The sequence below is a fragment of the Pungitius pungitius genome, chromosome 15, assembly GCF_949316345.1.
Source record: "Pungitius pungitius chromosome 15, fPunPun2.1, whole genome shotgun sequence".
In the NCBI taxonomy this organism is placed as follows: Eukaryota; Metazoa; Chordata; class Actinopteri; order Perciformes; family Gasterosteidae; genus Pungitius; species Pungitius pungitius.
Window position 1 is genome coordinate 8,323,615 of NC_084914.1, and position 25,502 is coordinate 8,349,116.

The 25,502-nt window shown below is 42.0% G+C and overlaps 5 protein-coding genes across 7 annotated transcripts; 3 read left to right on the top strand and 2 right to left on the bottom strand.

Moving 5' to 3' along the window:
* Window positions 1-989: 989 nt before the first annotated feature.
* Window positions 990-2,704, bottom strand: setd9 (SET domain containing 9). Its single transcript, XM_037458820.2, has one exon. It carries the CDS (start codon window positions 2,570-2,572, stop codon window positions 1,706-1,708), a length of 867 nt encoding a protein of 288 aa, XP_037314717.2. The 5' UTR covers window positions 2,573-2,704; the 3' UTR covers window positions 990-1,705.
* A 110-nt stretch (window positions 2,705-2,814) lies between these two features.
* On the top strand, window positions 2,815-5,903 carry dcun1d1 (DCN1, defective in cullin neddylation 1, domain containing 1 (S. cerevisiae)). Of its 2 annotated transcripts, none has more exons than XM_037458822.2 (7): window positions 2,815-2,925; window positions 3,597-3,810; window positions 3,950-4,118; window positions 4,611-4,741; window positions 4,828-4,910; window positions 5,001-5,097; window positions 5,262-5,902. In XM_037458822.2, the coding sequence occupies exons 1-7, from the start codon at window positions 2,923-2,925 to the stop codon at window positions 5,336-5,338; spliced, it is 774 nt and encodes a 257-aa protein (XP_037314719.1). In that variant the 5' UTR covers window positions 2,815-2,922; the 3' UTR covers window positions 5,339-5,902. The 2 variants fall into 2 exon arrangements, with proteins under 2 accessions (XP_037314719.1, XP_037314718.2); XM_037458821.2 differs by having other exon boundaries at window positions 2,859-2,925; window positions 3,575-3,810; window positions 5,262-5,903.
* Window positions 5,904-8,873: 2,970 nt separating this feature from the next.
* Window positions 8,874-15,549, top strand: ccdc39 (coiled-coil domain 39 molecular ruler complex subunit). The gene is made up of 20 exons (XM_037458819.2): window positions 8,874-9,200; window positions 10,108-10,227; window positions 10,357-10,503; window positions 10,595-10,753; window positions 10,862-10,954; window positions 11,055-11,183; window positions 11,329-11,520; window positions 11,627-11,730; window positions 11,831-11,963; window positions 12,119-12,313; window positions 12,409-12,573; window positions 12,660-12,797; window positions 13,049-13,257; window positions 13,383-13,506; window positions 13,589-13,748; window positions 13,886-13,983; window positions 14,137-14,277; window positions 14,410-14,589; window positions 14,676-14,752; window positions 15,246-15,549. The coding sequence occupies exons 1-20, from the start codon at window positions 9,078-9,080 to the stop codon at window positions 15,403-15,405; spliced, it is 2,847 nt and encodes a 948-aa protein (XP_037314716.2). The 5' UTR covers window positions 8,874-9,077; the 3' UTR covers window positions 15,406-15,549.
* A 10-nt stretch (window positions 15,550-15,559) lies between these two features.
* On the top strand, window positions 15,560-19,997 carry wu:fc46h12 (uncharacterized protein LOC568958 homolog). The gene is made up of 7 exons (XM_037458823.2): window positions 15,560-16,220; window positions 16,302-16,378; window positions 16,541-17,990; window positions 18,439-18,547; window positions 18,789-18,899; window positions 19,514-19,592; window positions 19,701-19,997. Exons 3-7 carry the CDS (start codon window positions 17,893-17,895, stop codon window positions 19,790-19,792), a joined length of 489 nt encoding a protein of 162 aa, XP_037314720.2. The 5' UTR covers window positions 15,560-16,220; window positions 16,302-16,378; window positions 16,541-17,892; the 3' UTR covers window positions 19,793-19,997.
* An 18-nt stretch (window positions 19,998-20,015) lies between these two features.
* LOC119209530 (Y+L amino acid transporter 2) lies at window positions 20,016-25,454 on the bottom strand. 2 transcript variants are annotated; one of them, XM_062557614.1, is made up of 10 exons: window positions 25,254-25,454; window positions 24,531-25,060; window positions 23,489-23,614; window positions 23,262-23,406; window positions 22,914-23,037; window positions 22,686-22,789; window positions 22,489-22,585; window positions 22,234-22,383; window positions 21,510-21,693; window positions 20,016-21,242 (listed from the first exon to the last, which is right to left on the bottom strand). In XM_062557614.1, the coding sequence occupies exons 2-10, from the start codon at window positions 25,048-25,050 to the stop codon at window positions 21,154-21,156; spliced, it is 1,539 nt and encodes a 512-aa protein (XP_062413598.1). In that variant the 5' UTR covers window positions 25,051-25,060; window positions 25,254-25,454; the 3' UTR covers window positions 20,016-21,153. The 2 variants fall into 2 exon arrangements, with proteins under 2 accessions (XP_062413598.1, XP_037314842.2); XM_037458945.2 differs by having other exon boundaries at window positions 24,531-25,094.
* Between the last annotated feature and the right edge of the window lie 48 nt (window positions 25,455-25,502).

Genomic DNA, 25,502 nt, shown 5'->3' on the forward strand with positions numbered 1-25,502 from the left:
AATTGTATTCACTATCTGATATTTACGAATGCATATTGTAATAACCAATATATACATTAAAATAGATCAAGACTATGTTTTTTGGCGGAAGGATAATGCAGTAATAGGTAGTGCTTAGGCTGCTACGGCGTTTCAGACAGGACAAATCTAGGGAATTCAATTTGCCCAACGTCTTTATAGAAAGGGCTCGTGTGAGGCTAATTTAAGGGGTGATAATGAAATACAATTACAGTAGGAATGAAAAAGAGAAGTTAGAAAAACACATCTTATTAATTTAAAGAGAAAATTTAAGTTTAGAGAAAGGAATGTGGTGTTTTGCCTCCTTCATTCAAACACATATTCTATAATAATTTGTGGAATATTAAATTGTAGTTGGGTAACTCATATACACAACAGCTAATTATGACAACTGACTGCTTATTAATGCATTTTGTCCTTTAGAACAAGAGATCATTTGTGAATGGCATGTGTAGAAAAGACTTCTACTGCTGGACTTATTGACACCAAATTGACATGTATCAAATATTCTTCTCCCTGCTTTGTTTTTCTCTCTCAATGTTACACTAATCTTAAATGAACTATAACTTACATACGGTATTATTCAATCTTGTAATTTCCGTAGAGACAAATTCAAATGACAAGTTTCTTTGTTGCCCCGTTACCCTCACCCTTCTCACCCCATCATTTTGTTTGTTTAAATATCTTCCTCTGAATTACACATGATAGCTAGAGCAATCTAATCCCTTTAAATGGTTTTATTAATTGACAGAACAATCCAAAAGTCTCCACCTCAGTGTTGCACAGTTTACCGTTACTAAAAGCAATATAGTTATTAAAAGCAATATAATATGATATAGGTTTAGTACCCATACTTCCTTGAAATAGCACATGATCAGCTCTCTTTTCTGCTCTCTCTCTTTTGGGCCATTGCCTCAAGTGCACAAGCTCTTGCTGATCGTCCTCGGCTTGTTGGAAAAAAAGAAGCCAGAAGTGAAATATGGAAGTACTCAAAGGCATGGTTGAAGAGTGGCTGAGCAGAAATCTGATTGGGCCTCCTGATTATTTGCTATCTGCCCCATCAGAGACAGGACCTTTATTTAAACACAGGAGGGTAGAAACTGTAAGACAGGAAACACCAAGTTGTTTTAAAGTACATAAACAATTCAATGATATATTTCCTTTATGTCAGGTTATCTTGTCTTGTGGATAAAGAGTTGTGGATTTGTCCTTAGATATATTCAAAAAATATCGTTGCAGAAAACAAGTGAGATCAGAGCTACGTCTACCCTTCAGGAGTCAGTTGCCAACTTGGGTCACCCCAGTCAAAAAGTGATGACACACCACTGTCAACCTTGTGCCGGTATGGAACATGCAGGACCTATGGTCTATTCCCGTATTCATCTGGTATCTTTCTATGGATCTTTCTATGTACTCTTCTATGTTGTATTTACCATCAAATACCTTTCAATCCTGCCAAATAAGAGACGTTTTGTCACTTGCATATTACAGTATTCCATAGGCCTACCAGAATTTTTTTTCTTTTATTATTATAGATGATTGGTAGTGTCCAAACAGTGAGGTTTTTAAAGTTGTATTTATTATTTTAGGAAGCCAGAAAATAATCATTTAGACTGAATAAAAATAAAAATAAATACATTTTGTTAAGTACTGACCCCAAAGCGGGACAGTTGTGTGTACTTTGACTCTAATGCACGATGGTGTAGTAGTTGGACAACAGCTCCTCGCCTGCCTCAATGTCTCTGAGTGATACAAGAACCACACAGCGCACAGGCCGCTGTGCGTCATGGCTGTAGTTGACATTAGGAAGATACTGGCGGAGATGGATGGGGAAATTGTCCGGCACGTCGTATTCCTGGTAGCACACGTTAGCGGGGGCCTCGTAGGAGCAGTTGTTCACGTACTGACCAACAGCAAGTGGGTTTTGCGGACTGGAGGTCAGCCAGCTGGAGTCACTCATCACGAAAGGCCCTATTCTGTCCCTGCCACTGCATGACTTGAACACCATTTTGGAGAGGCCTCTGTCATTTCCATCAATCAAGACACCATCAATACACCTGAATACAAAGGGGTTTCTGATGGACTGCAGGATAATTGGCTCATAGAATTGATAGACTGTGCCAGGGTACATGGCCACTGTAGCTCCTTTGGGGACACGTCCTTTGGTCACAAACACTCCAGTTCCTGCAAAGGGTAAAGAGCTGGGCTTCCGGTCAAGGCAGAATCCCAGTGACTGTAACATGGCATCATCATCATCTCCACACATCGAAACTCCTCCACGCGGGTCTTCTTCACTCGTTACTTGCCCGACAAAGCGAGTTTGATACGCTCGGAGCTCTCCGTGGGCAGCCCCGCGGCTCCTGAGCAGGACTCCGAAGAGCTGCAGGAGGCTCCGTGAAACCTCCTCATCGGGGACAAGTTTGTCTTCCGAGCGCTCCCTCACCTGCCGTAAAGTTTTCTCATTTTTGGACAGGTTCAGTACAACCCAAGGTACAAACCTGTGTCTGTACGATTTCCATCTGTTCTGAAGTCTTTTAAGAGCAGCTCCGAACATCCAGATCGATGTTCTGGTAGGTCGGACATGGAGGAGACAGCTTATTTTCTTGTATTCTGGTGTCACTTCCTACATGTTGCTCCTAAATAAAAGCGCCGTGTTGTCGAAAAATTGTGAAACTCTGAATAAGTGTTATTTAAGTTAAAAATAAGTACGAATAATTAACTAAGTAATGACGAGAAAGTGAAAGAAAACAGTTAAGGGTATGTCGTAACAAGGGAGCGACCCGTTTTGTACTTTTATTCTTTTTAATATGGTGGTTTGACCGGAAGAACTGTTTCCGTGCCTCGTAAAACTTGACATGCATTAGCCAGCTGGATGGGCGGAAAGGGAGTCGGGCAAAGACAAACATGGTAAGGAATTATAGTTTTTATTCTGATCCTCGGATGCGGATGTAAACAGTGCTCACAAACATAAACTATCACTGGGGTGACTCATATAGCCGAGGACCTGCGCTAAGTACCCCATATTCACATTATATAATAAAAACAAACGTTGCTCTCGACATTAGCATTAGCTAACTAGCTCACGGTGAGCCTAGCCAGTCTGCCTAGTTAGCTAACGTTAGCTAAGCTTGCGAGCCCTTAAGGCAACTGACAAACTATATTAGCTAACTTTAAACAAAGTGCATCAGCGCCGGCTGTCTGTTGTTGTTGAGAGGATTGTATGACTATGTTGTTTGTTCTATGTTGCCATAAATGAGAAGATGCTAGCCATGTAATGCTAGCCAGCCATTCAACACGTTTCAAGCCTGTCTCTGCTGTCAGGCGAACGTGCTATTGCTAATTTAATTATTGCTATTTTTTTACAACGTTTTAATCACTGATTGGGTGTTTATTTAGCTAAAAAGTAGCCTAACATTCTTATAGGAAATGTCGGATTGTAGGAAAGAGTGCTGCAGTTGGTCATTAAACCCATAACAACTGACAAACAATAGTTTAAGATGTTGCTATTGCTGTTCTTTACACTAACGTCAGTACATTCGTGTGTTGCAACAACAAGTGTTTGGTATGTCTTTGTGCAGAACAAGCTGAAGTCCTCCCAGAAGGATAAAGTTCGTCAGTTCATGATTTTCACGCAATCCAATGAGAAGACTGCACTGACCTGTCTATCGCAGAATGACTGGAAACTAGACGTTGCCACGGATAAGTTTTTCCAGAACCCAGAGCTCTACGTTTCAAATCTAAAAGGAGCCTTAGACAAGAAGAAGCTTGATCAGCTGTACAACAGATATAGAGGTATGGTATTTCTAGATAGAGGACGTTACAGACATTACTGTATAAGAATACTTCACAATCACAGTGCTGGAAATATTGGCTGTGAATCACTGGGGGGGAGAAATGATGAGTCAAGCACTCTTCCCTCTCTAATATTTAGATCCTCACGATGATAACAAGATTGGTATCGATGGGATCCAGCAGTTCTGTGACGACCTGGCTCTGGACCCGGCCAGTATAAGTGTCCTCCTCATAGCCTGGAAGTTCAGGGCAGCAACACAGTGCGAATTTTCAAAACTGGAGTTCATGGACGGCATGGCAGAACAGGGGTAAGAATGAATTCTCACAAGGTACTATGCAAAAACATTGTTATCAATATAGAGGTTCTAGGCTTTGTGTCAAAGACAAAATCGATCGATGTTCTGGTAGGTCGGACATCGAGGAGAGAGCTTATTTTCTTGCAATCTGGAGTCACTGCCTACATGTTGATCCTAAATAAAAGCTTAGTGTTAATTAATTCAAGAATGAGTACATATAATGCAAAAAGTGATGATGAGAAAAAAGAAAAAAAACACTTGAGGGAATGCCGTAACCAAGGAGCAACCCTTTGTGTACTTTTATTTTTTTAATAGGGTACTTAGAACTCTTTTCATGCCAGACTTTCAATTCATTGCAATTGATGCATTGCAAGTCTGGTAGTTACCATTATACATACACATGATTCTTAATAATTTCTAGGTTTACAGCAAACCCAGATTCTGCTGTAAAAACATTCATCATGATTCAGGAAAAGACAAGATTCCCCTTCAATGTTTTCCCAGGTGTGACAGCATAGAGAAGCTAAAAGCTCAGCTGCCAAAGATGGATCAAGAGTTAAAGGACCAAGGGAAATTTAAGGACTTTTACCAGTTTACATTTAATTTTGCAAAGAATCCGGGCCAGAAAGGTTTGGGTAAGAATCTTTTAATACCCATCATCATCATCATCATCAACACTTTTTAGTGAATGTATATTGACTTTTTTCTGGTTATCTTAAAGATTTAGAAATGGCAATTGCATATTGGAATTTAGTACTGGCTGGACGATTCAAGTTTCTGGAGTTGTGGAACAAATTTTTAGTTGTAAGTTGATCTCTCAAGATAACTCTAAAAATGCAAACGTTATTACTTCTCATTGTCTGTTTTTTCAACTTGGCCCTTCGTCTTTTGTAGGAGCACCACAAAAGATCAATTCCTAAGGACACTTGGAACCTCTTACTTGACTTCAGCACTATGATCACAGATGACATGTCGAATTATGATGAGGAAGGTTTGTAGCAACGTTCATCTAAGAGTGGACCCGTTTATCAATGTTTGGATGCAAATGTCCCTACCCTGCTTTACAAAGGCCTTTTGTGGTTTTACAGTATCAATCCATAATCCTTGTGCAGGGAGTCAATGTAACTTTTTTTTTTTAATTCATTTTTTTAACAGGCGCATGGCCTGTCCTTATTGACGACTTTGTGGAGTTTGCACGACCACACATCGGGACCAAAAGCACGGCAGTTTAATGGCTGTTCTCACAACGGGAACTTCCGTGTGAGGTTTCTAAAAAAAACGGAGTGCGCAGTGAACGGAGGACAAGAAGACCGCGCTGAGCTGAGAACTATGTTGCCTTTTCAACCCTCAGGACTGAAATATTTTACACAACAGAGACTTTATATATGTGTGTGTGTAATTACATATATATAAAAAGGCATATCTCTTTGTTGGTCAACTTGGTGGTTTGGATCTTTTATCTTAAGTATTGGGCCTTTTGTGTGCGCTCAAGCCAACTACAGGAGTCTTCATCTTGGCACATTGATGTGATTGGGCGCCGCTCAAAAGCAGATAGAAAGACACACTTTTGAATTGTTCTCTGAACATGAGGGTTCGCAAGGGGATGTTGTTCTTTAAATATTGAATTTTAATACTCTCGTGTGCATTCCTGTTTTTGTTTTATGATACATGTGTGTGACAAGTCAGTATAAAACATTGATTGTAATTTTTTAAGCATAATGCTGTTTGTTTAAACACAAATGTATAAAGATAAAATAAATGTTTCAATTTGGTATCTTTAAAGCTGCCAGGCCTTTGTATTTCTGTGCTTAAAACAAGCTTTGTATGACACGTTTAGACTCTTGTCTGTGCTGTATAAGTCAACAACTTTCTTGTTGAACTTTTTTTGACACTTCATTAAGAAGTGGAAACTACTCGTGCGGCACAATGGGCTTTACAGTGAAATGCCTAAACCAAATCCCATTCATTCTCTATGGTGGTGCTAAACCACTACGGATGTAATATATCTTTGGCCACCTGAGGCGCTGTAGTGCGGGCCGAGCGATTACCCCGATGTAAAGAGTATCTCCGGACATTCTCCGTCAGTCTAGCCGGGAAAGAGCACCGAAGAGACGGCGCACCTTTACCGGACATCGCGCTGTGTGGAAGTCACGCTAAACTGTGAGTACATGAAATGTAATGTGTAATAATTATTCAGATAATGTGCAGCGTTTGCTGCTGTATGTTATTTAATAGAGATTCTTTATTAAATTTAGAATATAGATCTTATAGATTCTCACCAGCTGTTCAGCTTATACTGTTTAAACATTATATACTGTATATGTACTTGGAACAGTCAACTTTCAACGTCTTTAGCCATAAATACTGTACTTTGTGTCACGTCACCTGTTAGTTGTGTTTGGCTGCATTATTTACTAGTTGCATGTCAAAGATGTAACATTACTCAACTAATAAATGAGGATCTTATTAAAGTCAGTCAAATTTAAACACATTAATGCCTCAATGATTAGGATAATGTATGATTTATATTTCATCACGATTACTTATGTTTTTAATCCCTTTGGTTTATTTTGATGCTAACTTTTTTGTCTGTAGACTTTGATTAAGTAGCAAGTTACTTGAATGCAGGATTTCTACTTACAAATACAGTGTTTACAGCAGGTTGTGGTGTTAATAGATATTCTTACTGTAGTAGAATATCTGCATCAGTGTGAAAATGAGAGAACAGACGGGGCAAACATGGTTATGTTGTTTATTACATAGTTTAATGGTCAGAAGGTGAACTTCACTTCACACTTCAATACACTCATTAACATGTCATGCTCTTCATCGTGACAGATTAATCTGGTACAGCAGGGATGATGGTTCTGCACCCTTCATCCTGAAGAAGAGCTGTTCTCCAGGTACGAAGATGCACAAGCTCCAGGTGTATCTCCAGAAGAAGCAGCCTCCCTCTGGCCCCTCGATACACACAGAAGGAGATGCACTTCATCATGTTTGCACTTCAGATGTTCATTTAATGACATGTTCATTGTTGTGTGTTTACATCACAGTGAAGGATGAAGAGCAGGAGCTGGGAAGGCCCATGTTGACCATCTTTCCTTCAAAGCATCAAGTGCAGAGCTGTGAGTAAACTTTTGCTCTCTTTTAATTCTTTGTTTCTACCACATGAAGATACCCAATCACTTACATTTCACCCAGTTTGCTGTAAACTGTGTATTCTATACCTGCATCCTAAGAATATTCACAAATAGTCTTCAAAGTGGTTTCCTTGTTGTCAATTAGAAACCAGTGCACTGTTTTCTGACTAAATCTAGGGAGCACTCTAGTGTACAGCTGCACTAAAGTGCAGATGTAAAGTTACCTTCTTGCGTCAACTTACTATCCAGAGTAATAATTGTGACAGACACCGGTGTAAATCATTAAACAGCACATTTATTGAATAATACTTGCAAGAGGGAGACACAAACAAGTGGTGCATTGATGCTACTCAAAGGTCTTCTTCCCAAGGACTGGAATATGTAGCTGGAAGATAAACATTAAAGCTTAACTTAACATTAAAAAGGCCTTAGGAAACACCGAGTGATGGTAATCATCTTTAAATGTATGCCATCATGCTGTTCACCTTAGGACACACATTTACCTCACAAGTTCACTCTAGATTATCTGGACATTGACACACAAACATCTTGACTGTCAGCAGACCCTGAACACAACGTGTCTCTGTAAGAGAGACATGTTAGTCTCTCTGTTGTCTAAGTCAATATTACTTAGACAACACTTTTTCCAACAATTCAGCATTAACTAGAAGTAACTAACTTGTAGGTCACGCCCTATTACATTAAATTATATTTTTACCCACAGAAGTGTATGATTCTGTAGGTCAGAAGGACTTATTGTACTCTGTCTTCTGTTTTTTTAGATGCCACGTTGTCCCTCTCTGCCCCTGCTGTCCTCACCAACTGGACCTTTGTAGACAGGAAGGAGACTGTTTGTGTTGGACCACAAGCGATGGAGCATCTTTCCACTTCCTGCTCTATTAACGCAGTGAGCAGAAGGACATGCTGAAGGAGACAGGTACTACGATAATCTGTATTCAACATGGAATGTCCCTGTTGTGCTTAATAAATACATCTAATTCACATTGTCTACATGTCATCAATGAGTTTTGAAGCCATTACATTCTAATCATTGTACCGACCATCAAATTATGCTGATCATAATGAAATTCTGTTTTCATGTTGATAAATAGCTAAAATGATTGTCATGATGATGCAAACGATTATGTCAGGGGTACGTTAACTATATTGAGACATCACCTGAGTATAGCTAGGTGTGTAGAGAGGGCAAAAGGACAAACTATTTCCACTAAAATAGTGATAACCAGCAGACAGCAAAGTCAGGTAAACATTAATTTATTTGTAAAAAGCTCTTCATCATTCATGTGTCTCTTTGCCCCAGAGTCCAGGAGAACAATTCAGGTCAAGGTGCTGAAACAAGCACAATAACAATAGCTTTACAGCGCCTTGGACAAGGTGTTTCAGCACCTTAGACAGTGGCAACAGTGCTGCACATTTATTGGCTGTCAGTGAGTGCCAGGTATCCATAAATGGCCAATGATAACAAGGCTTATTTTTCTTCAAACAAACAAAAAAGTAAAAAAACAGTTCATGTGTACACTCTGTTGTAATGCAAATACAATGAGCAAATACAAAGCAAATTCCCCGTCCGGGAATCGAACCACGGTCTTCTGCGAAAATAAAGCTGCAATTTGATTGGCTGTCAGTGAATGCCAGCTATCCACGACTAGCCCCCGCGTGGGGTGCACGTTTAACGTGCCAAAGCGGTTGCTAGGGGCGACCGACAACAAGACGACGGTTAAACAGCAAACCGGAGAAAGACTTGATTGCAGCAGCTGATTTGTAACGCAGACGAAACACGGACCACTTGCACTGAACGTCGTTGTTGGGCATGAGTGGAACAGAGCCAAGAGAAATGTCCAGTATTATGGATTCGGTTTTGAGTGAGGTGGGCTGGGATCCGCGCTTCGCCATCCCCGAACCCAACGCTAAGAACAAGGCCCTGATGGAAGAGGTGAGCAGCGGGGGGAGGTTGTCACGCCAGGAGAAGAGCTACTGGTCGCGCCCCCAAAAGCCCAGCGAGCAGTTTTGGTTGAAAAGACGTTGAATAGACGTTGCAAAATGGTTTAAAAGTGTAAGTTTTTTCAACGTCTATTTGTAGACGCTGAAAAGACGTCTGTTTAGACCACATATCAACGTCTTTTCAAGGTCTACGAATAGACGTTAAAAAAACTTTTAAAACCAAATTTCAACGTATCTTCAACGTCGGGCCATAGACGTCTTATAAACGTCTTTTCAACGGATAAATTGCTCGTTGGGCGTGACGTCACGCCAGGAGAAGAGCTACTGGTCGCGCTGTGTAGCTCCATTAGCCGAAGGTTGTCAAGCCCGTTGGATGTTTTGATATTTGAATTCATGTCGAACGCTAAAATTTGACGTTTCAAATCACCCATGTGGTCAGATGACATAGACCCACTGTGTGTGCGCGTTATGTGGCGCTCATTCAGCATACGTAATTGCCAGTGAAGATGTATTTGCGCGTGCGCGCGCATGACCTTATGCTTTCATGATTTACTTTCTAGAATTTGAGGAAAAAGTTTGCATTTGCAAACGTTTTGAACTGTGATTGCCGTTTTAACTTTTGATAGATTCCAGGTTATGTGTATTCAAATGAGCTTCCTCAATAACTTTAATATAATTCTCTATTAGAACCGAATGAATTGCATTATCAGCAGTTGCTAAAGCTAATAATGCAATTATTACCAAAAAGCGATTAGATTATAGGTATTATAATACCTATAATCTAATCGCTTTTTTGGTAAGCGTTTGTAACTGCACGTGGTGATGGGAATGCCAAATGAGGTATGAGGCAGACTGTATGTCAGGTTGTGCTTTTAATGTGATGAATTCCTCAACCACAGATTTGCAAGAAAGAAAAAAAGTTGCTTCAACTGGAAAACAAAATTCAGAAGAACAAAGATAGTAAGCGGGTGAAGACTAGAATCCTTAAAAGTGCTAAACAACAGCTGAAGGATACAGAGGTATTTACATCAGAATGTGTTGTGTTTATTAAATGTCAGCTGGATGTGTATTTATCATTTCAATTGGGTTGTAGTAACAGTTTCAGTTTTTTTTTGTTAATTTCTCTTTTTGACTTCTCTACACACCAGCCCCTGTGCAAGGCAAAGGAAAGGGAAGAGAAGTTGATAAAAGTCCTTACCAGCCTTGCAGAAAGAGAGACGGGTCGCCTAGCTCAGGAGACTGCGAAGATGGAGAATGATCATAGATCTTTAGCAGAAAGGCAGAACATGCTAGAGGTCTATACACCCACCACTCATTTCCTGTACACTTTCTAACATTATTGCAATTATTTGAATTAACACATTCAACCTGTGTCCATATCCCCAGAACCATATCTTCAAGTCCAAACAGAAGCTTGAGGAGTTCAGGAACCAGATGAACTGGGACCAGCAGACCATGGATGCTTTTTTAGAAGACTCAACACGCAAGGATGAAGACACCATGGCCATCATCAAGTACGCCCAGCAAGATGAGCAGAGGATCAAGGTGAGGAGAAAATGGCTGGATTAAACAAGTATCAGTGGGCTGTGTGTACATTCTGTTTTCAGTAAACTGAAACATTGAACAACGAGCCTTGTAATCTCTCCAATGTAGTCGCTCAATCTGGCAATAGAAAAGAAGACACTGGAGGCCAATGAAAAACACAAAGCACTCGAGAAAGAATTGACTGAGACCTTATTGGCACAGGTACTATGAGAAACCACTGTGCATCCTCACAATCCATGCTGCAGATTGGATATCTTTAAAAATGTCTATATAAAAAACCCTTTTTCTTTTTTCCAAACAGATTGCTTTGGATAAAACTACAGAGAATTTGCAGCAGGCCCACCTGGAGACACAACAGCTCATCCATCAATGGGAGAACACCATCAAGCAGATGAAGCAGCGAGACACTGAGATGGAGCAGAGTGCTCTGGTAACGTCTGTGACCTTGCTCGTTTGATGCTAAAATGCATGATGACCTATCTGAAGCAGACAGAACTCCAACAACAGAATGAACGCACATTGAACCCCCAAGTAAGACGTGTTTGCAATCCCATCTTGTTCCTTCATATATCCAGCTACTTTCCCAAGCCAACCAGAACATCAGGGAGAGGAATAGCACCGTCACAGACATGAAGCACCTGTTAGATACTCAGAGGAACAACAACAGGGAAACCAAGAAGAAGATAACTGTGGCCAAGCAACAGGCTATAAAGCTGCGACAGGATTTGAAGGGAGAGGAGAATGACTGCAGCAGGCTGGAGAATGAGGTCGCCTTCTGAATCCCGTCAACAAATATTTTCCGTTGCGAGCATAGGTCAAAGAACGGCTCGATTTTGAGAAGAATGAATGGATTGATTGTCATATGTCTTGCAGCTGCATAGTTGCAAAGGCACGCTGGACAGAGCAAACTCCGATGTGAAATCTGTGACGTCCCAAATATCCAGAGTGAAGAAGGACATCCAGGATAACAACGAAAAGTCAGTTTCAATCTTGGAGACAGTCTTGCTGTATTAACACTCTAGCTTTAAGTACACAAGCTGCATCTGAATCTATATGTGTGTGTGTGGCATGCTGTAGACTGGAGAAGGCCCGGGCATACAATGTTGCACTGGAAGAGAAGCTGAAGGACGTGAATCAGACAGCCCTTGGTGAGGAGGAGAGAGCTAACCAAATGGACCAACTCCTCAAGGATGAGGAAAAGGAAATCAAGGTATGCGGCCTGATAATCCTGACACATGTAGCCTTTATCTGTTATGTTGGCCGTTGGAAAAAAATCTTCTTTTCATGAATAATTTCTCTGGTTCCAATATGATGAAGCTACGTGCTGGCATTGTGTAATCCTGATTCATCTGTGGTTTGCTTTAGGAATTGGAAGTCCAACTGATTGACTGCCAGAAGGAGGTTTTTTGTCGTAAAGAGTGTTTGCAGGCGCTAAAGACAAAAGAGAAGAATTCTACAGCACAGGTTTCAAAGAGTAAAGACACTATCAGCAGACTTGAGAACCAGCTAGGACAGCTGGAGAAGGATTTAAGAGGAGCGCAGCTCATCACAAATAAACAGGCACGCTTACCAAAACACACACACACACACACACACACGTGTGACTTTCTACTATCACGTGACACATTTACTCAGACGTTCCTTTCATTGTGTAGGACTTCGAGATCAGTGGCCTGGGTAGAAAACTGGAACGGCTGCAAGGGGACGTTCCTGCAGCTGAGAAACAAATGCTTGAGCTTAAGATTGATCAGCTACATAAAGAACTCGAGGAGAAGAAGGAGGCGGCCAACTTGCTGACCAAAACACTCAAGGAGGCTGAAGTTGGTCTTGATTGTTGCTCACCTCTCCCTACTATTCTGCACTTTTCACACTCTCAATCAGTGAAATAACACTCCGTTTCTGACAGGTAGCCATTCTCATTTTGAGGAAAGAGATGGAGAAGTCAAAGACTCAACAGATAGATCTGTCCCAGAAGGTAGAGGAGCTTATTGTTCTCCAAAAAATCTATGAAAAGGATCTAAAGCAACTCCGGCTCAGCAAACAGGTAACTAACTATTATCATTGCATGTGACACATGGACATCATGTGTGTGTTTCTTTTCTCATTATCTCTATTAGCCTAACATTGTTAAACTAGTAGATTGTTTCCATGCATCAATTCATCACTCAGCTTATGGTGTTTTTAATGGTTTTACACACAAATGTAGCTGAAATGAAGTCTTGATCTGAAAAAGGAGCCCTATCTGCACGCATAGCAAAACCCAGCTCTATGTTGACTTCACTTGTTCCTGATCAGGAAAACCTGGTGGAGCACAACGTCATGAAGATAGAAGTCAAGCGAATCAGGGATCTGGTGTACAAAAAGGCGGGCAGCGTGCTGTCTTTGGAGAAGAGGAAGCTGCAGCTGCAGAAAGCCATGAAGGACAGGGAGCAAGAGGTGAAGGTCTACAAAGACATGCTCCGCCTTCAGCTCAAGAGGAGTGAGCAAGAGAGACAGAAACTCCGGTAAGAGGCCCAGCAGTGAGCCCAAATCTCACATTGCTCCTCCAGACCATTGCCCCCCGTTTCATGTCCCACGTCCCAGAATATTTTTTTTACGGCAGTTTTCATTTTTGTGATTTTTGTTTCAGTGCCGAATTGAATAAGAAACTGTCCAAGATCGACACAATGAAGAAACGCTTTGAGGTTTTGATGTTTTCCATGGCCGCTCCTCAGGGGGAAGAGGAGCAATCACAGGCTTACGCCATCACAAAGGTGAGAGGTCTGTAATCACACGCAGTCCGTTCCATCGTCTGAACATTGGCTCTTTGAATCATTGCCGTTTGCTTCTCATCAGGCTGCACAAGAGAAAGAGGAGCTCAAGCGGAAGGGAGACGGTCTGGATGCTGAAATCCGCAAGATGGAGAAGGAAAATCGAGCTCTGGAGAACACCGTCGAGTTGTTCAAGATCAGTAACTCGGCATTTCGCAAATCCCTCAACAAAGTAGCTGAATCCAGTATGTATGACCGAGTAGACTGAATGAAACAGTCCTTAACAGGGGTCCTCAGTAGGGAGTGATATATATATATATATCCGTTGAATCAGGAGAGCATCTCTCTCTGATCAATGTCATTCAGACGGTTTCTGTTTCAGGTCCGGAAAAACAGAAGCTAGAACAGCAGTTAAGGGCAGGCGAGGAGACACTGAAGTGTAAGAAAAGACAAGTCAAAGAGCTCCAACAGGACTTACAGGTTATTTATTTCCCCGAAATAGCATCCAATCATAATTAGACTCACCCAACAACTCTGTCAGAGTCATCCAGCGAAGTTGGCCTCCTATGAATCCGCCCCAATGCCTTTCTTTTGTGTGATGAGTCTTAATGAGTCTTTATCACCGTTTTCCAGGACTTGAACATGAACTTAGACAGTCTGCTGCCGGAGGAGAAAGTGGAGAAGGATAAAATAAAGCACAAACAGTCACTCATCAGTAAAGTGAACAAAGAAATCGCCTCCCGGCAGGAGAAGATTGACAGAGCCACCAAGCAGGTTTGAAACCTGTCCCACATTTTCCCAACGCAGGAAGTGAATAAAGAAATAATGTGTGTATTTACGTTATGGGTATCTGACCACGGAAATGTATCAGCAGGGGTTTCTTTTGTGTACCCTCTGTCCTTCCAGTGCTCTAAGCTCACCAAAGCGATACGCTCAGGAAAAAACACCAAGACTGAGACTTTTGAGGAGAAAGACATTAAGCTGAGAGAGTTGAAAGTATTCAATAAGAAAATCAACAACATGCTGAGTGAGGCCATGGACGACAAACCGGATCTCAGATTAGTGATGGAGAAATACTTCATGCAGGTAAAAAAAAAAAAGACAATTGAGACTACACAGAGGTTTGATTTAGCATTTAGCTGTGATAATCGTTAACGGGATTCTTTTTTCAGGCCAATCTGCCTCTTCCATCTGGAGCTTCCACTCCTTCCAGCCATTGGAGCGCCATGGCCAGCGCTGCCTCTTTCAGGTCCGACTGGAGTTATCTGTCCTTAAATCTCGTCTCCAGCGGTGATACTGGGAGTTGCAGAAACAATCAGGGCTTGTTGTCCGATGGTCAATCAGGATTACACATGCCAGCACGTAGCTTCATCATATTGGAACCAGAGAAATTATTCATGAAAAGAAGATTTTTTTCCAACGGCCAACATAACAGATAAAGGCTACATGTGTCAGGATTATCAGGCCGCATACCTTGATTTCCTTTTCCTCATCCTTGAGGAGTTGGTCCATTTGGTTAGCTCTCTCCTCCTCACCAAGGGCTGTCTGATTCACGTCCTTCAGCTTCTCTTCCAGTGCAACATTGTATGCCCGGGCCCTATTTATAGAATTTTGCTAGAGAATAATTCATATAGAGAATGAAAATAGCTGAAAACATGAAGCTACGACGCCTTGTGTACTCTGAGTCACGCAAGAGATTGAATTGCAATTAGAATTGCGTCTCTGTTCGTTGTGTTCTGTAGGTCTCCTGCGTCCTCGGCTGGAAGCCGCCGGGCGTCTCCTCCCACCTCCATCCCGCTGCAGACTGTGGAACTGGGCTTGGATCTGACTGGGACCCCCCCGCCTGTCGCCAGCTCAAGACGTTCCAGCACCGCAAGCAAGTTGAAGTTGAAGAACCCATAGTGATTGTTTTCAAGCTGTATTTACTGCTGCTTTACAGTTATTTATAATCAGGTTCCAGGATGTGTTGTGACATTATATATTTTAATCTATTAAAAGGTTTGTTTTGGTATTAAATTGCTGTTTAGTTCATATTTATTGTTTATCAACAACCGTTATTGTTTTCTTTATTTAAATGAAATATGTATGTTCTCTGTAATCGGTTTACCATGAGAAATTAAATAAAAAACGACAACACAAAAACACTCATTTGTTTGCCCAAATCAGAATTTTCCTTTAATGTTAAATACAAACTATTTTACTATAACAAAAAAATATCCCACCTTTGACCTTTTTAAGAGATAATTCACAGAGTAAAATTATTTTGCTTAATGGAAGAAAGAGTTAAAATCACACTGCTGTAATCACGGCTGTAGAGGAATGTGCACGCTCTGCAGGGTTGAAATGAGGAACTTCTCTCTCCCCTTTCATTGTATTTGTTCTCATCACCTGGTTGAGTTGCCCCGCCTCATCTTTGTGACACTGAGCCATTGTTGTTTACAGTCACACCCTCCTGAACAAGAGTTCCATGTCAAGGAAAGCAGACACTTTGGGGAATAGCAGAGACAACACCTTTTCCTCCTTTTCCACTGCGGACCGCCGATTTCATTTTAAATCACGCTTCAACATGCTGCTCCTGATTCTACTCGCCAGCTGTTTGGCCTCACGTGCTGCTCAGAGCCTCGACCTGGGACCCGTCCCAGCAGCAGTCGCTGTTACTGCGGGAACAATCAACTCTGAACTTGTCTCTACTGCACAAAACGCTCTTCCAGGAAATAGTAAGCGTGTTTTAAGATGCCACGATATGATTCATTTTGATGTCTGGAATCATTTTAATGAGTTTCCTTTTGTACGACCAGCTGTGGCCTTCTTTGTGGCAGCTGTCCAATCCAATCTGGAGCTAAATGAAGAATTAGTAAGCGCAGCTCTGGGCGAGGTAAAATCACTGCATACTGTCTTCACAAAGTTGCCGTCATGGTTCTTTATTTTCCATGATAATAATAGTAATTATGTGTGTGATCTGATGTAATCTGTATTTGTTCACTCTAGTGGACACTGACCTTAATATGATGAGTTAAAAATCCTTTGTTTCTTTCAGGTCAAGAAGCTCATCCAGCAAATATACCCTCAACCCGAGTTGATGTTAACACTCAAGAGCATCACATTAAAGGAAACCAGGACAATTAAATCAGTATAGGTAACCCGTGTTAATAATGTAAGATATTAACCCAGGATAATTATCTAGAAATTCAAGTTAATTAATATTAATATTAAGTTAATTGAACCCAGCCAAGTAACCATGTAGATTAATTCTTTGCAGCTGGCCTGCTTCAGAGCAGCCAGGCTATAATTAAATGTTTTAAATCTGTTGGCAGTCTGAACCGGAATAAACGTGTTTAACAGTTATTTGTCTTCTAAATGCGTTCTGATTTCTTTTTTATTAATGCGTGTAACACCCGTCCCATGTAGCTCCATAGTAATAGGAAAATCTAGTAATATGGAGGGGACCAAGTTAGACTGTCAGGGATAACGCATATGCCAAATCTTGTATATTTTAGTAATCTATACCGTGCTGTCTAAATCAATTTTACGCCCAGGCTACAAATGCATTGCTTGTCATTTTTGCTGTCACCATTTTGATTTTAGTAATACTAATAATAACTTTTTTTTTTTTCATAGCACCTTTCAAAACAAAGTTTTATAAAATACAAAAGAGTTTATAATGACAAAAAATCTGTCAAATATATAAACAAGCCAGCTGGTAAAAGTGAGTCTTTAGAGGAGATTTAAAAGAGGACACAGTCTCGGTGCTATGAAGGGAACAGAAGGGGATCATTATTATTCATATAGACAATCAATTGATTGGAGACAATATTTTCTAAAATATTTTATAGAAATGGGAGCTTGGGAATGGTTCTAAAATTGGTTAAAACTGAGAAAGTGAGATTCTTTAAGAAGGGCAAACGGTGGCATGTTTAAAGCTTGAGGGACAAATACCTGTTGACAGGGAGCAGTTAATAATGGATAAAATGTGATGACCAACCGTCAGCTTTTAAAATCAAGTGGGAATACAGTCTGAAGGACAGGTGGATGATTTAGAAAGTGCAATAGTGCACTTTAAGTATAACAGAGATATTTCACTGAAGTGGGATAGTAGAGATGGTATGAGTTCTGTATTGAAATGGAGCCGAATCTCCTGCACCATCGCCTTCCCGTTTCTGAACAAAGCTGTGGATGAAGTGGTGTCTCCAGTTTTCTCCAATCTCTTTTTCTCCGGTGCTGTAGAGCATGTTAATCAATTTTGTGCTGCCATCTCTTCCGCATGACCCACGAGCTGGTCTTTTTTGCCTCTTGGCCAGAGCAAGGAGACACACTCAGAAGACATCCACACACTGGACCACACACTGGATTCAGGCCTGATTCACCTGCCCTGATTCACCAGCGTTCGGTATGGACCTGAGACTCCTGCTGGTTGCTTCTGCTCTCCTCCTGGGGGCCACACTCAGCCTCTCACTGGCCGACGGAACCTCACAGTGCAAAGTCAAATGGTAATGTTCATTTCTTAGTGTTTACAGATTTGATCAAACTGTGTTTAAGTGTTCTGTGGTGGCCTTAGGGGAGTCTCTAGTTCTAGTTTCTAACTTTCTGTATTTCTTTTCATATGATTAATAAGAATGAGGGTCAAATTTCAAATGCGTGTTACACAAGGTGCTCGTAAAGACAAAGTTTTGTGACGCCTCATTTCCTGCACGCTATCTTAGATACGAGGAGACCGCAGGACTCACAAGACACTCATTACTGAGCCAGTTTAAAGCCTGGCAGATTGAGCAAAGCCGTCTATATACAAGAGAGACTTCAGTATTGTTTAACGTATGACACTAATTTGTTGACATAATCCAGATTTCCAGAAACACATTTAAGACCAAGAATATTTTGAGTGATACTTGTGCCTTTAAATAATGCCAGTGATGAATGGTTACTTTTCTGGTTCTGCAGGTTGTTCGGCATCTCGTGCGAAGATGTAACTGTAAAGCTGGTGAGCCAGATCAAGGCCTGGCAGATTGGGCAAAGCTGTCAATATGAAGGAGAGAGGTGCTCGTATGAGGTTAGAAACAGCTTGGTTAGCTCAAGTATTGTTCAAGTATAGTACATTAAATGAAAATAAGTCCAGCATTAATTAAGGTTAGAATCTACTCATAGAGATGATATATACCCATTTTTTTTAAATAAACCATCATGCCATTGGGCGTTTGTTTGCAACAGTGTCTGTCGAAGCTGGTGAAAATCAAATCCACATTCATGGGTTCATATTGTGCTCCCTTGACTTGACTGAATTTTCTCCGCAGCTTGTGTCGACGGCTCCATACGTGATCAAAGCCACGCACACGACTCCTGCGACCAAAAACGTCAACGACCTTCAGTTCCTTCTAGAGCAGTCCACCGTTTGCAAAGTGACCGTGAGAGCTTTCTTTTATTCTCCCGAGTAGCACATGAGATATCTGAAGTCTCTGATATATATAGACAGCTTTACCAGGCTTTAAAGTGTTAGTGAGGTTTAATACGGGCACTACACACTTCAAAACTTATGTATCAATCAAACCATCATACAAATCAATAAAAGATTACCTCTGGATCCTGTTTGGCATCAAGGCATACTATTTTATCTGCACATGACTAATGAGTGTCTTGTGAGTCCTGTGGTCTCCTCGTGACCAGGATAACGTGGCCAAATGAGACTGCACAGAAGTTAGAATTCTCAAGCACCTTGTCTAACAAGCATTTGAGCCTTTAGCCCTGCAGGTTTCATGCAAGTCAAACTCCATCGTCATGCATTATCCATCTGTGCTTGGTCACAGGATGCAGCATCTGTTCCTGTGAACAGTAAATCTGTAACATCTGACTTTTAATAATCAGATGAATTGGAAAATATGACATCAATGCAGGTAGATGTTTCAGACTTTGAAGCTACTGGATAGAAAATGGAGTTCTGAAGAGTTGAGGGCGAATCGGCTTGAGTCCCTGACGCTCCCTTTTGACACACTGTTTGCCTCCTGGTGCTTCTAATGTGTAGGGAGAGGCAGGATCTGAGTTCCCCAAAGATCTAGCTGATGACAGCGTCAACTACTGCAGCCTCCAGAACCTCATGGATGGTAAATATTCCACCTGGCAGCCTGAAATTGTTCATTCAATAAACCATGTCAATGTTTTCCTTCGTAGAAACCATGGTAACGAATATCCATGTGCTTTCCTCTGTTCAGGAAGTGACCTGATCAGTGCAGAGGGATACAAACAGTTCAGCAATAAGTGGATCTGTCCCGGGTTTGATTCTGGCAACTGCACCTTTCTTTAAGAGGACATCTCATAAATCACTAATTGAGGCTTCAGACAATACTGGTTCCTAACAGTGTATTTATCTTAGGCCTCATTACAATATATGTTAATCATCTGAGACACACTTTATAATTATAGGTTAACCAGTATTATTAAATTAACCAGTTATCGGTTTTACATGAACACAGATGTTAACAGTTGATGCTTCTGAATTGTATGAACAATGAGATTAATAAATTAATAAAAATAAAAATGTGTCACTTATTTCCAAGCAAAGTGGTGCGTTTGTGTGATTTTGTTGTGGAGAAACTCAGTTCCACTGAAATCAACTTATCGATGAGTTGTGAAAAGGATTTGAGCATTCTCTCTTTGGTTGAGGTCAGCCTTACTTGTGTCTCTCCCAGAAGGCTCAGGTTGATGGATCTGAAAGAAAACGCTCCTCGTGATGAAGAGAATCATGCCTGCAAATCAAACCTTCATAAAATCTGTCAAATACACTGTGACTGTTAAGCTGTCTTCGTGAACTTCTGTTTCAAAGTGGAGCTCCTCAGGAATCAATCCCCAAATATTGTTTGAAATGAACGAATTCATAGTCTTCACATTTGTGAAATTACATTACACGTCATTTAGCTTTAGACACTTTTATCCAAAGCAACTTACAATAAGTGCATTTCAAACATAAGGATTCACACCCAGAAGAACAAGAAACAAGAGAGTGCAATTTCATCAAATAAGCCGATTTACAACTTATAGATATTATATGTACATGTACATTATATGTATTTGTTTGACCATGTCCTGGATGTAGACTGGACCCTCGGGCAGCCAGTGCAGAGTAGTGTGGGAGAATTTAGGAAGGTTAAAGACCAGTGGAGCTGCTGCATTCAGGATGAGCTGCAGAGGTCGAATGGCGTTTGCAGGGAGTCAGGGTCGTGTTGTAATTATCACACGGACTCTCGACATTCCCCTGGACTGCCTGATTGAATTCGAACACCATCACTTGTTGCTTTTATTTCAAACAAAGCAAAGCAATGCAAAGTACAACACATCTTCACACAAGTCCAAAAAATAAAAAAGTGCCTGTATTTATTCCGTAGGTAGATGAAATCCTCAGAGAAGAAATCTCCTGATGTCTGTGGATAAAAGGGCATCGCATTTTCACAAGAAAGCCACAGCCGGCTCCTTCGTGATGAGTCATTTGGGATGTCGGGCCTTTTTTAAAACTTGACCAGGGAGAAGTAATCCTCACAAACGCTGCGAGCCGGCGCCACGTCACTCCGCCCTTGCTCCTGAGTTTGTGAGCGCAATGAACATTGACATTTGGCCAAAACATAGTCCTCCTGCAGGAAGATGGCCAAAGAGCGATGGAGGGTCTGCAGCTCACTGCGTTTTACCGCCTGCTTCTGTCTCGGTGTCAAATTCAGTCAGACAGCAGCAGAGCAGCACCTGGATCGATCTGGTGGCAAAGTCTGGAGGAGGAGAAGAAGTGAGGAAGCAGGATGTGGAGAGATCAGTAACATCTAACTCTCATAATACATAAAGGCATTACTAGTATTTTGTGTAGTGATATCAGATAACGTGACACACACCAGGTGAATGGTGTATGCTTGTGTTTGATAATCTCCTGCTTCATGCACGTCAGATACTTTACTTTTCGTCCCTTCACGTGTTTGCACACGATCATTAAATCCCCAAAGTGTGCTGCACAAATATCACACGCAGAGGTTTTAGCTTACTGTTTAACTTGCGTAGGAATTTCGGCCTCCTCTCATCAGGCAGGTAGATGGCCACATAGTAGACGGGCACCCCGGACAGTGCAATGCCAATCCCTATGAGGGAATTGATGGTGTCTCCGTACAGAGGAACGATGACTAAGAACAGGCTACACAGACAGTAGACGAAGGGGAAGAACAAACTCAACTGTGGAGAGAAAAAACAACAAGGGAGTGTTAAAGTGCAGAGTGATAAAACACTAAAAAGCACTGTCTGGGCTTCACTGATCGCACATGGTTCTTAATACTTTGTCTGGTTAGTTTTGAACTGTAATAAGATAAGTCAGCAAAGGCCCTCGGGATGAGGAAATCTCACAACTGTCTTTTGCATTTGCATATATATTTAAGGGCCGCCTGCACAGTGGGAAACAACTTAAATGTCTTAATACTCATACTGCATATTTGTTTTCTTTGCATCTTTTTTTGTCACAACAGGAAGAGATTTCTCTGCTGAATTTTACAGAATGAGAATGTAACAAATACAATTCCAATAGATACATAAATGAGTGATAAATATAGGAATAAAAATGCAATTATTACAGAAATAATCCCTTTAAGCAATAACAATATTTAAATATTAAATGTTATCACACAGCCCCTGTGGCACTGTGTCCGTAGAGAAGGCACACATCCCCATGCATCATATTCATTTAATTTCATTCAGCACGATCAATGAGGAAAGCAGCACCTTAACCGGCCTGTGTCTGTCTGGCTGAGTGATGCGCAGGTAGATGAGGCCGGCCACCGACAGACCCACGTAGAGCCAGTAGCTGAAGCTGAAGTAGTTGATGAGCTGGAACACGTCCTCCACACACAGGAAGATCAGACCCATTAACCCCTGTAGAGCATAAATTCATGTATTTTCATGTTCCACTTGTCACACGTGGTGAAATGTATGTGTCTCCGGCAGAGGAATCTGAATGATAAGAAGAACGGTTCTCACGTTGAAAAGCAGTGCAGGTATGGGTGTGTAGCGCTGCGTGTGGATCAGACTCAGGCTGTTGGGGAGGTGGCCCTCTCTGGCGCCAACAAAAAACAGCCTGCATGAGCAACAAACAAAAGTTGTGAAAGTTACTCAGCAGCAGGGCAAATAAAAAGGAAATGGCTGAAGTGGGTGCCGGTTCGGCACTTCCTGATTACCGCGAGGCAGATATGATCGAAGCATTGAGTCCTCCGTAGCAAGACATGGCCACTGAAACGGGGATGATCCACTTGAAAGGCCCGAGGGCCGCATTCCCAAAGGTCTGTGGGTTCAGAGCGGCACGGTGCGTTCAAGTCAGAGTGTGAGACGTTTTGCGTCAACAATTCCCGGGACTATTTTTAGCAGTGGAGGGAATGGTCTCTCTAGGGGAACAGTTTGTGTCTTACCACAGCAACGGCGTCACTGTCCAGCAGGGACGCCATGTCCAAAACCACGTAGTACGCAACATTGGTCAGCAGGTAGATGATGGTAACAATGGGCATGGAGATGGCAATGGCCAGGGGCAAGTTCCTTAAACACAGAGAGAAGGTCAACCGACAAACTGAAGGATTGTATTTGGCTCTTGTTTCTTGTTGTGAAGACAGCGTTAAACCTGCAATGTGGAATATTTTGGGAACGATTACGTTCTAATTTGTCACACTGCCTCATTTTGGCTAGCTGCATTACTCTATTCAATCTAGTTGCCCTTGAGCCAAACACATAGGCTCAAGTGCACGCTTCCATCTGTGCGTTACCTCTCTGGATTCTGAATCTCTTCAGTGACAAAGTTGAGTGTGTCCCAGCCAGAGTAGGAGAACAGGGCCGAGTAGAGGGCCAAAGCCATGGCTCCGGGATCAGTGGTGGAGCCCTCGAACGGACTATCAAAGCTCTTTGACTCTCCTATGAATCGAGGAAACACAAAGTATGAAGCACATATCTTCCTTGTCTCCATCAATGCATCCTTACTCCTCCTTAATCTTACCAGATGCCATTTTGATTATTCCTACGATGATGATGAGGCACAGCGACATGAGTTTGGCGTAAGTGAAAATGTCCTGGACTCGCGTCCCCCACTTCACTGAGGCACAGTTAGTGAAGATGAGCAGACCTGGACCCACCAGAGGAATAAATGAACCAGTGAATTCATACAAACAAGGCCTAATAAAACTTTTACAAGTTCTACTTTCTTGTTTGGTTGCATTTTCATAGATGAATCATGTATGTTTGTCAAACTCAATCTTTATTAACCTAAACATCAAAATATAGCTACTAGAAGCACGCTATTGCTCGCGCGTGACATTGCTGCTCTCTCACCTAATTGGCCTCCCGGCTGCTTACATTCTTCTCAGCACAAAGCCAGACTGTAAAGCACACTGGTCCCCAGTCTATCTATAACTAGTGCCAGTACTCAGGGTTACTGAGTTTTGTACTGTGGTGAATGTGTCTCAACATCTACAAGGGTTTACTATCCTCAATGGTTGAAGTCAAAGCACTTACATATATATATTTCTGACACAGACAATATCATATTAGGCTCACACAATCAATATATACATATATTCATGTGTTCCATGTGAAGCCACAATGTAACCAGTTACATATCTCTTAGTGTAAAAGCAGAACATATTTTTGGGGGATTTGTGTTTGCGGGCAACTTAACACAATTCTGATATGCGTTGTTGACAATTTGGCTCAAGGATGATTTATCACATGCTGGATTGCAAAATCCTCTTGAACTACTTGAAACCAGTGGTGCCACTAACAATAAAATACACTAGAGATATATTTACCAAAAGTAAATCCATTAAATGTCCAAATGAAGACAATAAACAGAAGAGAAACGGCGTTTGGATTGAATCCATTGTTACTTTAAGTGTAAGGATTTTGTTTCATCACTTTGTGGATTCAGGAACTTGGATGAGGCCCAAGTGTGAATATCAACCATTAGATGGCACTACTGTGAGTTGTTACTGCCTGAATTGTGTTTGTGGTGAAGTGTCGACCTACACAGGAGTGTTTCTTACACAGACAGGCTGCAGCGATAAGCCGGACAGCATCGTACGGCGGCTGGCAGGTGGGGTAGAAAGCCTCCACCAGGTAGTTGGCGAAGGTCAGTGAAATCACCGCCTGGCTGGCCGGCTCGATCAGCAGGATGGACGTCCACAGACGGATGAAGGCGAGGAAGCCTCCGAACGACTCCAGGATGTAGGCGTAGCTGGCCCCGGACATGGGGATGGTGGTGCCGAGCTCCGCGTAGCACAAAGCGCCAAACACTGAGAACACGCCTCCGACGGCCCAAATGACCAGAGACAGCCCGTAGGAGGAGCTGTGCATGAGCACCCCCTTCGGGGAGACAAAGATCCCAGAGCCGATCATGTTCCCCACAATCAGGCAGATCCCGTTCATAAGGGAGATTTCTCTCCTCAAGTGGACTTTCCCTTCTTTCCCATTACTCTGGGCCTTGGAATCCTGGTCAGATGGAGCCTGTGAACTCGGGCATATTCGCGGCGACATGACCTCTATCTTCCGCCTCAGATTCTCCATCACTCCGGAGCTGATGTGAAGATGAAAGGGACAGAAGACGTCTACTATAAGAAAAAAGGTCATACATGTAGGCAAATCTCCCAGTAAGGATCTCACGCACAAACCTTTTAGGCACGAGGTGCACTCTTTAAACAAGATCAAAACAAGGAGGATGTACGCCAAGACACAAACGACTCTGTCAAAAGGAGAAAAAGGGAGCTTACTTTTTTTTTTTTTGCGTAGTTCTAGATCAACAGGTGTGTTACGCGTCGAGTCTCCGCAGGCCAGCGCTGCTCCTCTGAACCCGGGCAGTGAGACATTAGTGAGAGAACATCAGAGTGGTAGCAACATGCTGGGCGATGTTGTAATCCCTGCTGCCCGGCACAACCACCCCCCTACCCCCCATCCCCCATCCCGCCTGTGCTATTTTCAGAGGAGAGCAGCCCTGGTCCCGGCCCCCCTTGGCAGCTATG

Excerpts from the sequence above, each read along its gene's own strand:
- dcun1d1 (XM_037458821.2), top strand. The coding sequence starts at position 2,891 with ATGGGCGGAAAGGGAGTCGGGCAAAGACAAACATG. Across the intron at positions 4,119-4,610 it reads GACGGCATGGCAGAACAGGG|GTGTGACAGCATAGAGAAGC; the intron begins GTAAGAATGAAT and ends ATGTTTTCCCAG. Across the intron at positions 5,098-5,261 it reads GTCGAATTATGATGAGGAAG|GCGCATGGCCTGTCCTTATT; the intron begins GTTTGTAGCAAC and ends TTTTTTTAACAG.
- setd9 (XM_037458820.2), bottom strand. The coding sequence starts at position 2,572 with ATGTTCGGAGCTGCTCTTAAAAGACTTCAGAACAGATGGAAATCGTAC.
- ccdc39 (XM_037458819.2), top strand. The coding sequence starts at position 9,078 with ATGAGTGGAACAGAGCCAAGAGAAATGTCCAGTATTATGGATTCGGTT. Across the intron at positions 9,201-10,107 it reads ACAAGGCCCTGATGGAAGAG|ATTTGCAAGAAAGAAAAAAA; the intron begins GTGAGCAGCGGG and ends CCTCAACCACAG. Across the intron at positions 10,228-10,356 it reads AACAGCTGAAGGATACAGAG|CCCCTGTGCAAGGCAAAGGA; the intron begins GTATTTACATCA and ends TCTACACACCAG.
- wu:fc46h12 (XM_037458823.2), top strand. The coding sequence starts at position 17,893 with ATGGACCTGAGACTCCTGCTGGTTGCTTCTGCTCTCCTCCTGGGGGCC. Across the intron at positions 17,991-18,438 it reads TCACAGTGCAAAGTCAAATG|GTTGTTCGGCATCTCGTGCG; the intron begins GTAATGTTCATT and ends CTGGTTCTGCAG. Across the intron at positions 19,593-19,700 it reads CCTCCAGAACCTCATGGATG|GAAGTGACCTGATCAGTGCA; the intron begins GTAAATATTCCA and ends TCCTCTGTTCAG.
- LOC119209530 (XM_062557614.1), bottom strand. The coding sequence starts at position 25,050 with ATGGAGAATCTGAGGCGGAAGATAGAGGTCATGTCGCCGCGAATATGC. Across the intron at positions 22,384-22,488 it reads TACCTGCACTGCTTTTCAAC|GGGTTAATGGGTCTGATCTT; the intron begins GTGAGAACCGTT and ends TATGCTCTACAG. Across the intron at positions 21,243-21,509 it reads ATTCCTACGCAAGTTAAACA|ACTTTGCCACCAGATCGATC; the intron begins GTAAGCTAAAAC and ends CTCCTCCTCCAG.